At 41.3% G+C, this 12,575-nt stretch overlaps 1 protein-coding gene across 2 annotated transcripts in view; it reads right to left on the bottom strand.

Moving 5' to 3' along the window:
• REV3L (REV3 like, DNA directed polymerase zeta catalytic subunit) overlaps window positions 1-12,575 on the bottom strand; it is a 284,940-nt gene that overhangs the window by 45,913 nt on the left and 226,452 nt on the right. For both annotated transcript variants that reach the window (XM_077487106.1, XM_077487107.1), the window contains 5 exons: window positions 7,257-7,501; window positions 6,662-6,770; window positions 6,166-6,372; window positions 5,392-5,501; window positions 2,738-2,852 (listed from right to left, as the gene is read on the bottom strand). In XM_077487106.1, the coding sequence (XP_077343232.1) occupies window positions 2,738-2,852; window positions 5,392-5,501; window positions 6,166-6,372; window positions 6,662-6,770; window positions 7,257-7,501 (786 nt within the window). The remainder of the gene's footprint in view (window positions 1-2,737; window positions 2,853-5,391; window positions 5,502-6,165; window positions 6,373-6,661; window positions 6,771-7,256; window positions 7,502-12,575) is intronic.

Below are 12,575 nucleotides of genomic sequence, written 5' to 3'. Positions count from 1 at the left end.
TTAGAACGGCTTCTATCCTAAGGACAGCTGTACACAGAGGCTGAACGACAGCCATTTCCCATTGAACAGGCCGATATACAACCCCTGTGTACCAGCGTTATATCTTTAACGCTTTGCTAAAACAGACATTGTTTTTTATCTAGTTTACAACTGATAATGAGACCAATTATCACAGTACATACAGGGAAAATTATGGCAACCACAACTCCACAGATAATCAAAGATGGGCAATCACAGAAAAGAGCATTTGAAAAGGTAAGGTGCAATTTTTAAAATGCTTTTTAAAGTTATGCTTTGCGAATGTGAACACGTAACACTAAAAATGTAATTGAGCCAATCCAAAGTGTATTATATTGTAGCTTACCAATCAGTAGTAGTGATGGCTGAATTAGGTTTCCCCCTGGAAATCTAGCCAAAAACACACCTCCTGTATTACAGTGCCCCCATTCCTGCTAATAGTTTAGAAAAAGCTACAGCAAACCTTTTATATTTTCCTTCTGTGATAAAGGTTTTTGTATAAATAAAAACTGACCATTGTCATTGGTAAATGGCTTGACTCATTCCTGTAAATAAGACACATTTGCAGGAAAGCTTGTTCTTTGAAAAACAACAGACTTATGAGCTAGACCACTAGATGAGTATAGAAGAAAGCAAGCCTTAAAAAACGAAAAACAAATACAGCCACAATATCTAAGAATTGGTAAGCTGCAAAATAATAATTTTATTATTTTGGGTTTAATGCCGTTTTAAGTAAGTGCTATCCCAATTTCCCAATGAAAATGCACTTTAGAGGATTTGTCAGGGAGATAAAGATAAAAACTATTTTGTGTTCAGCTGCTACGGCACTAGCATTGTAGCATGGGTGTTTTTAGTTTACTCGATAGGATATTGCTGAGCAAAACAAATAGCTTTTCAGGGTAAGGCCAATTACCATACAGGGCCTGTTCCTTGTACGAGTGGACTGGAAAAATTTTGGCTTGGGTAATTGTAGTAACCCCATGTGAGAGACCTTGGGGTGAGCAGACTTCAGAGTAGAAGGTAAATGCACAGAAGTAGTAACACTGCTTCTGGTTGCTCTTAATTTCCTTTTATGTTTGTTTCTCCTAGGCCAGGCATATTGGGATCCAAGTCCAAGTAGAGACGATGGATCTGGAGGAGCCTGGCATTTTGGAGCCCTGGACAAAGATGCCTCTAATAAAGCCATCAATTGGCTGAGAAATGGTGACATACCTGTAGTTGCAGAAAGATCCTCCTTTCAGATAGGACACTTACTGCGTAAATAGAACTACAGTTGGATGCAGGGAATGGTGTTAATATTAGGATCCTGCTCTGCTGCAAGAGAAGCATTGTCATTCTGAAGTTGAGTGGGCTATCGGCAGAGCAAATGTTCACCTGAGTTTTTGCTGTGGCTCCCTTTTGCCATATAATAGATGACTGTTATCCCCTGTGGGGTACTTGGATAGTAGTATACAGAGTAAGCGTGTTCAAAAGAAAAACACAGCAACCCATGTGTACACCATCCACTGGTGAAGTCCTTGTGGCGAAAGGGCAGTAGGAAGTGCCGGGTCCTTTATAAGGGCTCTAGGCAGAAGTGGTATTAACCACTTGCCTACTGGGCACTTTTACCCCCTTTACTGCCAGGCCAATTTTTGGATATAGTGTGGGCATGAAGTAGTTAAAAGTGTACAACCAGGAGTGTGATTATCACCTGGTCATCCACTGGAGAATGAGGTCTATGCGGTTGAGTTTTACCACCAAGTTGGAAAAGTTAACACTGAAGTGAATATATTCCAAACATAGCCTTGTTTTTTACAGCAACAGTCAGAAATGCAGGGTGATCCTATCTTACCTGTCCAGGACACTGGGCCCTATATAGAGTCCAGGCTTCACCCTTCATGATGGGCATAACCATTGGAGGGGTCTTTAGAGTCTGTGTTGCATAGGAATGGACCTCTATAGCACCCTGTGGCTAGCTAAATGAGTTACACTAAGTGCCGAGGTACGTATCCATGCAGGATCCAGTGCCTGGAAAACAATTACAGGCTGTCTCCACTGGGTGAGGTCTGGCTCTCGATTCCCTGAGTTATACCCAGGTTACAGTAATCTGGAAGCACTGCATCTTATTGTTCAATTAGAAGACAGCAAAGTGTTGATTGAAGAATCCATAGGTAAAATAAAAATGTATTTAAGCCAAGATTGATTCCTCTGTAAAGGAGGCCATCACATTAGGAAAGTAGCAAAAATCTGAGGAGGCATGGGGTGGGGATTATAGAGGAGGCACCCAACGGCATGTCCTGAAAAGCGTTGCCAGTGTCCAATCACCTAAAGGTTTGAGCCTATAAACCAATGATTCATGAATACACATCCTGTATCCTGTACTGTACAACTAAGATATTCTATTTTAACATACATGTTGGGTTGTGCAATGCTGAGCCAGGATTACCATTAAATAATGCATGCCCACAACTATGTAGTATCTCAATCATTGGCAAGGAAAAAAAAATATCTGGTTAACACCCCTTTTGAAAGTTAACCTTTACTCTTCAGGGGTCTTGTACCACCTTTATTGGGCTATGAAAAACAGTCAATGTTTAACCATCTCTTTCCACAGGGTCACACACTATTACTGCAAGTATTCCATATAGTTTTATTGTTGATGTACGTTAATATACAATCAAAATGTGTCTAGGATAACAAAGGAAAAGAAAGCTTAAATGACATATCACTGTTCAGATACCTTCTCAAACTTTAGTTTGACTGGTTTTGGATTTGTGGAAGTGACTGCTTCAGCAATTTCTTGACCAATCTTGAAGGACTGTTCTTTGGTAGCCCCTTTAAGCAGCACAAACATGCTAGAGATACAAAAAGTACATATAAAAATATATTGCAGGACATACTTGGTTTCACTTGAAAGGTAAGTCATCAGTGTATTTTAAAGGAGTCATTTGGGGTACTTAAACAGCTATACTCGCTAGGATGCTGCAGCTGTCCCCCCACTGGCTCTAGGACCGAGAACTGAGTGATCACATGACCACTCATCGCTCAGGTCTTTGTCTTCTCGGAGTGCAGAGCAGTGACTGTCAGTCACCGCTCTCTGCTCTGTCCCTCCAGTGCTCAGCAGGCTTCGTCTCTCAGCCATAGGCTGAGAGCTGGAGCCAGCTGTTAGACAGCTGGGTGGATCTCAACAGTAGGTTTGGGATCATTCCGGAGCATGGAGCAGCTCTTCACATCTAATCTAAAAACCTGACAGTAATTCTCTTTCCCAAACTATCCTAGACAAAACAGCTGCAACTTCAATGCAATTTTTTTTTTAATGGCATTTTAGTTATACTTCTGTGTATAATTTTACGCACATAACATTTAAGCAACAATAGAACAAAATTACTCTCATCACGTTTGCACTAACACCAATCCTAAATCCCGCCACTTGGATAACGCAACAGGAAGATATGTGTACAAACATCTAGTTTTAATCTTCAAGCCTTGGCTGCCACACCTCCAAATTTAGCTGAGAATTCCAAACTTATATACACTCACCTAGCACATTATTAGGTACATCTTGCTAGTACCCGGTTGGACCCCCTTTTGCTTTCAGAACTGCCTTAATTCTTCATGGCATAGATTCAACAAGGTTTTGGAAACAACCTTTAGAGATTTTGGTTCATATTGACATGACAGCGTCACACAGTTTCTGCAGATTTGTCTGCTGCACATCTATGATGCAAATCTCCTGATCCACCACATACCAAAAGGTGACTGTGGAGGCCACTGGAGTTGTCATGTTCAAGAAACCAATTTGAGATGATTTGAGCTTTGCGACACGGTGTATTATCCTGCTGGAAGTAGCCATCAGAAGATGGGTACACTGTAGTCCTAAAAGGGTGGACATGGTCAGCAATAATTCTCAGGTGGGCCGTGGCATTTAAACAATGCTCAACTGGTACTAAGGTGCTAAAGGGTGCCAAGAAAATATCCCCCACACCATTATACCACCACGAGGATGCTTTAATGTTGTTTATGCCAAATTCTGACTACCATCTGAAAGTGCCCAAACCCTGCACTGGGGCTGCTAGCTCATCTGTACTGTGGAAGCTTCCTGAAGACATTATTACGAAACGTACGTCTGGGTGCCGCCTGGTCACATTACTCTACGACATATCCAGTCCCTTTGGCCGCCTCCTCTGGCTGGTGGAACTCACGCCGGCCATGGAGGTGGTATCCATGCGTTCATTCACTTTCACAGCACAGACGAGCTAGCAGCCCCAGTGCCGGGTTTGGGCACTCACAAATGTAAGCTGCCTTTTGGCTTTTTTGTATGTTTTACTCTAATAGAATTATGCTATGGATTTCTATTGTGTTTTCCATATATCCCATGTCTAAACTCCGGGGAGGAAGTTTCTTTTACATCTCCAGTCCACATATGCGAGCAGGCATTTTCCTGCCAAAGTGGTATTTGACTTTCTTTTTAAGTAAAAAGAGGTCACATCTGGTAAGCAGATTCATTTTTCAGCTCACGTTGGGTGTCGTTTATGGTGTTGGTGAAGGATTCCCCACTATTGTTTTACACAGAAGAATTTTCGTTTTATTCAGACTACTATGAACTGTTTGGGACTACATATATAATTTTTTTTTTTACTATGATTGAGTATATCGTGTCATCAATTTTTTCATTGTGTGTTTTTTTACAATGTGCACATGTGCATGATTATTCAGGTTTATATTGTTACTTCTGAATTAACCACTTCATAGCACCCTCTATATATTACACAAAACCCTAGGAGATGGTTGTCCGTGAAAATCCCAATAGATCAGCAGTTTTTGAAATACTCAGACCAGCCCATCTGGCCCCAGCAACCATGCCATGTTCAAAGTCACTTAAATCACCCTTTCTTCCCCATTCTGATTGAACTTCAGCAAGTCATCTTCACCACGTCTAGATGCCTAAATGCACTGAGTTGCTGCCATGTGATTGGCAGATTTGCAATTTGTGTTACCAAGCAATTCAACAGGCATACCTAATAAAATGGCTAGTAAATGTAAATCTATGCCCATCATTCATTCTACAGTTTGATACCTTGCCTCTCCATGTACTTTCTGCACAGGTTAATTTACTGCCTAGTGTAAAGTACTGCCAGCAAATTAGCTTTTCAATCAATAAAAATAGTCTGGCTCTTATAGGCTGCTCTTCAGTGAAAGTTGACTTCACCTTTGTGTGGTTCAACATCTCTAACAAACTTGATCACCTGGGAATAACCTTAAAATTGTTGCATATTCCTGTAAGAGCGGTATGGATGTCAAGAGTCTAAGCTACAAAATATGACTTATTTGTAGAAGGAAAGGGCTGTTCATAGAAATGGCCTTGTACCATAGATCAGAAAAAAAAAACGATACCTGTCAGTGTCACCATACACCACTCTGGCTCCCCACTTCTTAGTACTATTGACAAGCTTTATAGCACGCTCCAAGGTCTCCCGAGCTTTGTGGACAATACTGTCGCCAACCTAACAACAAACATTGCATATGTCAGTTATGCATAAGAATTCCAGCCTATGTCCATCATAACATAAAAAGTTATGTTCCTTAAGCTGCTACTTTTTTCTTCCAACTGTTTAACAGTAGCAGAGTTAATGGCCAATTTACACCTATGTGTACACATGGGTGCGATCAGGCCTTTATATGTTCTCTTTGACGACACACTTAAACGGGGCATAGATGTGAAGCAGATACAGGGAGTAGAATAGGATTTGTACTTGAAATGCATTTCAGGCAGTAAAATAATTTTTTTGTTTTTTTTAAAGAAAAACAGACATTAAAAGGTTCTTACACAAATTGTTGCCAAAACAAATGTAAGAACTGTGAAAATTATTACAAAGCAGCTCAATGAACATATAAAAAGGCAGACAAAAATATACAGTACACAAGACATTGTTATAAGTGATTAAGAGGGTCTGTCCCTTGAAACACATTAGCAGGCAAGTCTTGATGACAGGGTTGTATTGGTGCCCAACCTTACAAGGGCTACCCTGCCACTTGGATCTGGTCTATATTCCCGTATTAACTTTTGGCTATTGGGTTTGCACTCATTATTTTTTCCTTTTTCAGTAAAGTTTTATCTGGTAATGCACTAAGCTTTGTGCCTTTTTGTTATCGCTTTATGTCATTTACCTCTACACATGGCATTCTTCCAGAGAAGTTAGCTGCAGTGTAGCCAAATGTTACATTGGCTATTAATTTCAGACCAAGTTGACGGGCATCAAGCATTCGTGTAAGGCCTTTGTCATGTTTGTATTCTTTCATAGACTGCTTCACCATTATCCTCGTGTTTAAAATCTCCTCAAGCATTCGTGGCAGCACCCCTTTTCTGACAGAGGCCTAAAATAAAGAAAAAAAAAAAATTTGTGAATACACTGAAAGCAATATAGAGAAGCTGTATTTCAGTTAAAAGTTTTATCAAGCCAATATACCTTTACACAGATAAATGTGGAGGAGACCTGAGAAACAATTCTTATGTACTGTCAGAATTTGACAGTAATCATGAGATAGCTTTTGCTCCTAAATTTGCTGTACCCCCACTAAATGTCTGTCCTTGGCTAAAATGTAGATAACATTTAAAAAATTTTAATAAAGAGAAACCAAACTATGCAATGACAGGCACTCTTACCTTTACAAAAGCAATTCCATTAGGAGATATTGTGATATCATGTCGAAGCTGATGCAACAGGTCTGGCGGAACACACAAAGATGTGCATCCAAATTTGAAGTCCTCACACCTGGAAAACACATTATAATATAACTGCCTCAGATGGTTCCGTTTACAGCCAGAAGCTTTAGACAAATACAAAAATAGCAATCTCACAGAAAACCATGAATGCTGTAAAACCTTATTTTTCTTTAAAAAACATGGCAAGAAGTGTATTCAAATCTTTGTCATCCATAGCTTTTATATTTTTATTATTAAGGGAAAAATCCACTCTTGTAAAAATCAAAATTCAGTTGGAACTAAATCAAACAAGCTTTTCTGTATCCTAACCACAAAGGATAAAACATTTTACCACTTATGTACCACACTGTGCAGTACGTAGAACTGTGAATATCATATGAGTGAGGTTACAACAATCAAATGATCAGATAGCTATCAGCCTCAGGGTCTTAGCACAATGTCTGCCCACATATAGCCAGCCTAATATTTATGCTTACATTATTCATTTATTTCTGCAGCACAAACATACACAGAAGCAAACAAGCACAGTCCTTACTTCCCCAGGTTCTCCATGTTCCCCAGGCATGTAGAGTAGCAGTAGTTGTATGCAATCACTATGGAGGGATACAAAGACTGGAAATCTAGAACCAAAATAGAGTTGCTGTAGAATTTTGACTCCGGCTCCATTACAAGTGGGATACATTGAGGGGCTCTCATCTGAGCACGTTGCTGGATACTGGGCGTTACAGGGATGTAATTCATTGGCTTAGCAATACGCAGCATCACTGACTCTACTCGGTACTATGGAAATAAAAAATATAAATGTTAATGTTCATATATGTAGCTTTTCTAAAATAGGAACACTTTCTGATTAATAAGGAAAAAAAAATAATACGTCCAAACTTACACCACCACTTACGCTGGCAAATCACTGTCGATTTCCTAAGATCTGAGCTCTATGAGAATGAATGGGCTCTAGTGTTAGGGATGGGCAAGTGAATACATGTATACTTTATACCATTGTAGAACCCCCCTACTGTATTATTCAATATGAACATGCATGTGCTTGTATTCCCCTATATAACTATGCTAGGTTTTCCATGTATAGTTGTGTGCCTCTGTACTTGGTTCTTTTAGTTTGTGATGTCTATGTGACAATGTAAAAACAAAAGACACAGCCCTCATTCAATAATGCAATGTTTGGTGACTAAACGATATATTGGCAGGTCCCTTCGGTCACCTGAAGGATGTAGTGCTTCTACATATGAGAATGTTGCTACTTGTAAAACAGAGCTTTGGCAACACACACGCTAGTAGGCAATGGCCCCTTACCTTGCGGTAAGGAGATAACCACATGTAAATATAAGCCCACTGCTCATCTCCAAACGAGCAGCGAGCTTGCGCTGTGTGCATCAAAATCAAGCGTCTTTCCTGTCCCTACGCATGATGTCACGCTCACATGACTTCATCAGGGAATGATAAAAGTCACGTAGGCGTGACGTCATGCGTAGGGACGGGAAAAACACTTGATTTTGATGCACACAGCACAAGCTCACTGCTCGTTTGGAGATGAGCAGTTTTTATTGGAATTTTATGCGAGTACCCTGTGAGACATTACTTAATAAACCTTATGATCGTTTTAAATTACTACACTATGGTACTCCTCCTCTATTGAATTATCCTTGCTCCCACCGAGAGACAAAGACATTAAAGGAGAAGTAATATTTATGAATTTGGGGAGAAGAGCCTGAAAAGATCCAGTGGGCTTATATTTACATGCAGTTATCTCCTTACCGCAAAGTAAGGGGCCATTCCCTACTAGCGTGTGTGTTCATGGAGTGAAAAAACACCTGGATGCTGTCACCCTTCAGAGATTGCACATTTTGCACAGTGAAGCACTTGCACTTAAGAAGTTTACCTCACACTGTTTATGAACTGAACACTTATTTATATTTTAAGAATTTAATATTGGAATGTGGACTGATATTCACCTGTTTATATTTGGATTGATTTTTATTTGTTTTTTTTTTGGCTGCTTTTGCAGTGTGCTTGCTTATTTGCACAAACTGGGCATATAGTGCATTGCTATATGCACTTTTTGCACGATAATAGTTGATACACTTTTTTATTGGGCCACGTTGCACTTTATGGATGTTTTTAGAAGTTTTATTATAGCATACTCATGCCATTATTTAATATTTTTGTCACGGAGCATGTTTAATAAGTATCAGATTATTATTTATATTTTCTTTATACACGCTACCTCTTGTATGTTTACACTTATGATTATTGGTGCTAGAGACAGGACATAGAAATATATTGCCCATATTGATCATTTGGTGATAGAATAGCACGACACCACTATTTTTTATTTATATTCACAGTGGATACGGTTTGATCCATTTCGGTGTATGCAGCAGTTCTTATATCAATTTGTTGGTTACTTGATAGTAAAGGGATATTCCTGCGCTAAGCAATGCAGAATAACACAGGAAGAGAGGGGAAGGTAGCCAGTGTCCTACACTGTACTCCAAGATATGGGATTTATGGGCAAGACAAAATTCCTTTATCTTGATCATATACTACAGGGCACAGGCTGGACAGTCATAAACCCTTGGACATCCCCACACACTGAAATGGAGGGGTTGGCAATAATAAGGCAAATAGAACAGTGCCAACAGGCCCAAGAAATCAGACAAACAAGGGTCAAAGAGTGGAGCAAAAAAAACTTGCTACTGAAGGCTGCATCCACAGGACATCTACCTAAAGAAAGTAAGAGCTAGAGACTGGGTGGCAGCTTTACAAAGCTAGGCGACAGATGTACGATTTAAGAAAGCTTATGAAACCCCAAGTGAACTGGTGGATTTAGTTATTAAAAGATACTGTAGGTACCTGATCTTTTAGAGCATAAGCCCTTGCAACAAACTGTCTTATCCCCCTAGCAATACTGGATTTAGAAGTAGAGCTCCTAATTTATTACCAAGATTACACTGATCTAAAGGAACTGCTTATATTATTATAGTAGAAGGCAGGGAAGCGTTGACTGAAAATTCCAAAATAAAAGGGAAAATAAAGCAAACTAGTTAAGCATAAGAATAAGAGATCCATCACCTAAGGATACTAGCAAAAAATGGACTTGCTGAGAGGGGTCTCACTAGTGCAGTATACCTAGGGAGTGTACCCAGCAAAGCTTTTGCCAGTGTCCTATCACCTGAAGGGAGCAGACTATAATTCAGGGTCGTTTCCGGTACTGTACATTTAAGACAGCTCATTTTACACCCTGGTTTAAAGAATATTAAATAGGGAAAGACTGGGTACCGTATATACTCGAGTATAGGCCGACCCGAATATAAGCCGAGGTCCCCAATTTACCCCCAAAAAACTGGAAAAAATTATTGACTCGTGTATAAGCCGAGGGTGAGACATGCCTGTCCATCCCTGTGTGTCCGTCCATCCCTGTGGGTCCATCCATCCCTGTGTGTGTCCATGCATCCGTGTGTGTGTGTGTCCATGCATCCGTGTGTGTGTGTGTGTGTCCATGCATCCGTGTGTGTGTGTGTGTCCATGCATCCGTGTGTGTGTGTGTGTGTGTGTGTCCATGCATCCGTGTGTGTGTGTGTGTCCATGCATCCGTGTGTGTGTGTGTGTGTCCATCCATCCCTGTGTGTGTGTGTGTGTGTGTGTGTGCATGCATCCGTGTGTGTGTGTGTGCTTTTTCCCACCTTAGTTTGATTGGTTCATTAATATATCAAAATTGCCCTAAGGAATTAGAAACAACTGTCAAATAGGCTACTAAGGAATAAACCAGTAACACCAGTAATAGAAAGGTTTTACATTGCTGTTGTTACAAAAGCACTATAATAAGCATATGTGTATGTATATTATTTGCTAAACATTGTTTGATCATCATAAACACCAGTCAGAGGAAGTAGCCATTGAAGTAATGGGTTCCATATGGTACAAACTGAAAGAAAAATGGAATAGGGCACATGCATTGATTTCTTCATTTCCAGGAGAGGCACAGTAAAGACACAGTAGAGCCTACCTGTGTCCGTCCAGCCTGTGTCCGTCCCGGCCTGCGTCCCGTCCCGGCCTGCGTCCCGTCCCGGCCTGCGTCCCGTCCCGGCCTGCGTCCCGGCCCGTCCCGAGCCGAGCCTCCGTCCTTCAGCTCTTCGTCGGTGGCCATTCTAGGATTCAAAAGCCGCGCCTCCGTCGGTGATAGGCGGAACACTCAATTTCCCACTGACTGCTGGGAAATTGAGTGTTCCGCCTATCGGATGTCCGTGATAGGCGGAACACTCAATTTCCCAGCAGTCAGTGGTCCGCCTATCATGGACGTCCGCTCATCTTCATACTACGGACGAGGATGAGAGGATGTCCGTGATAGGCGGAACACAGACTGCTGGGAAATTCAGTGTTCCGCCTATCACAGGCGAAGGCGGAGAGGGAGGCGCGGCCTTTGAATCCTAGAATGGCCGCTGTCTGTCTGCTCGACACGCTGATCGGGCAGACAGACAGCGATGACTCGAGTATAAGCCGAGGGGGGCACTTTCAGCCTCAAAAAAGAGGCTGAAAATCTCGGCTTATACTCGAGTATATACGGTAGTTGCTAAGTCCAGAAAGATCCTGCCAAAGACAGCCAAGTGCTGACATTAGTAATGCTGGCACATCAGCAGAAAATGTGAATGCATTGAGAAAATGGGTGACAGCAGAACTATCATGTTCCAGCAATGTTACTAATAGCCACAAGAGGCCTGGACAGGTCTACATCTAAGGCCCCTTTCACACATAGGTCAGCCTTTCATCAATCCATTGACGGATGAAAAATGGACATAAATGCATTACTATGGAAAAACAGATCTAAATGGATGATCATCCATTTACATCCATTTTCAATTAGTTTTTTTGAACAGATGAAATAATTTTCATCTGTTGAAAAAATAGGATTTTTGTACTCACCGTAAAATCCTTTTCTCTGTAGTTCACCGACTGACACAGCTCCTTTCTTATACCATCGGGTTGTTACGCCACCTTCAGGAGAGGACTAGGCAGAACATGTTAACATGTTATAATAAAACTAGAGCTTTCTAGTTCTGCCCAAGGGGCGGTCCCTTAGGTAACGACCCCCCAGCCTGCTACTGCAGCCTCAGTACGTCAACAAGCAATATAACGTAAATAGAATAGGAGGGGAGGGTGCAGTGTAAGGCCGCGTACACACGGGCGGATTGTCTGGCCAACTAAGTTCGTCAGACAATCCGACAGACAGTCCGTTCAAAATTTGCATGAACGGACTTGACCACACACGATGAGCAGACAGTCCGCTGAAAGCGTGCGCGATGACGTGTACAGCACGTACGACGGGACTAGAAAAACGACGTCCTATACACTGCAATGCAACCTTCGGCCGTGTAAATCCTTTCTGAGCATGCGCCATACTTAGTCCGTCCAACTTGCCTACACACGAGCGGACTGTCCGCTGAAACCAAGTTTGGACGGACAAAACCAAGTTTGAACGGACAAAATTTCGGAAATTCCGTAAGACTTTGTTCGTCAGACAGTCCGCTGAAAAAGTCCGGACTAAGTTGGACAGACAATCCGCCCGTGTGTACGCGGCCTCAGTCGGTGAACTACAGAAAAAAGGATTTTACAGTTAGTACAAAAAAATCCTATTTTCTCTTAAGTTCACAGACTGACACAGCTGCTCCTCAATCCGGGAGTCACTACCTACAGACCGTGTCAAAACTTGCGGTAATAATGCAACAGTGCATTAACTTAACAGTACTGTGTTTTTCTCAAAAAACAAAAAAAGGAAAAAAAAAGTAAGTACAATTGCAATTACACGGTCGTCTGCAAAACTTTGCGGCCACAACAGGCG

The sequence above is a fragment of the Lithobates pipiens genome, unplaced genomic scaffold (assembly GCF_037356315.1).
Source record: "Lithobates pipiens isolate NorthernLeopardFrog02 unplaced genomic scaffold, aLitPip1_a1.2 Scaffold_18, whole genome shotgun sequence".
Taxonomy (NCBI): Eukaryota; Metazoa; Chordata; class Amphibia; order Anura; family Ranidae; genus Lithobates; species Lithobates pipiens.
Note: the sequence above shows the minus strand (reverse complement) of the source record. Positions and strands in the feature narration are given on the sequence as shown.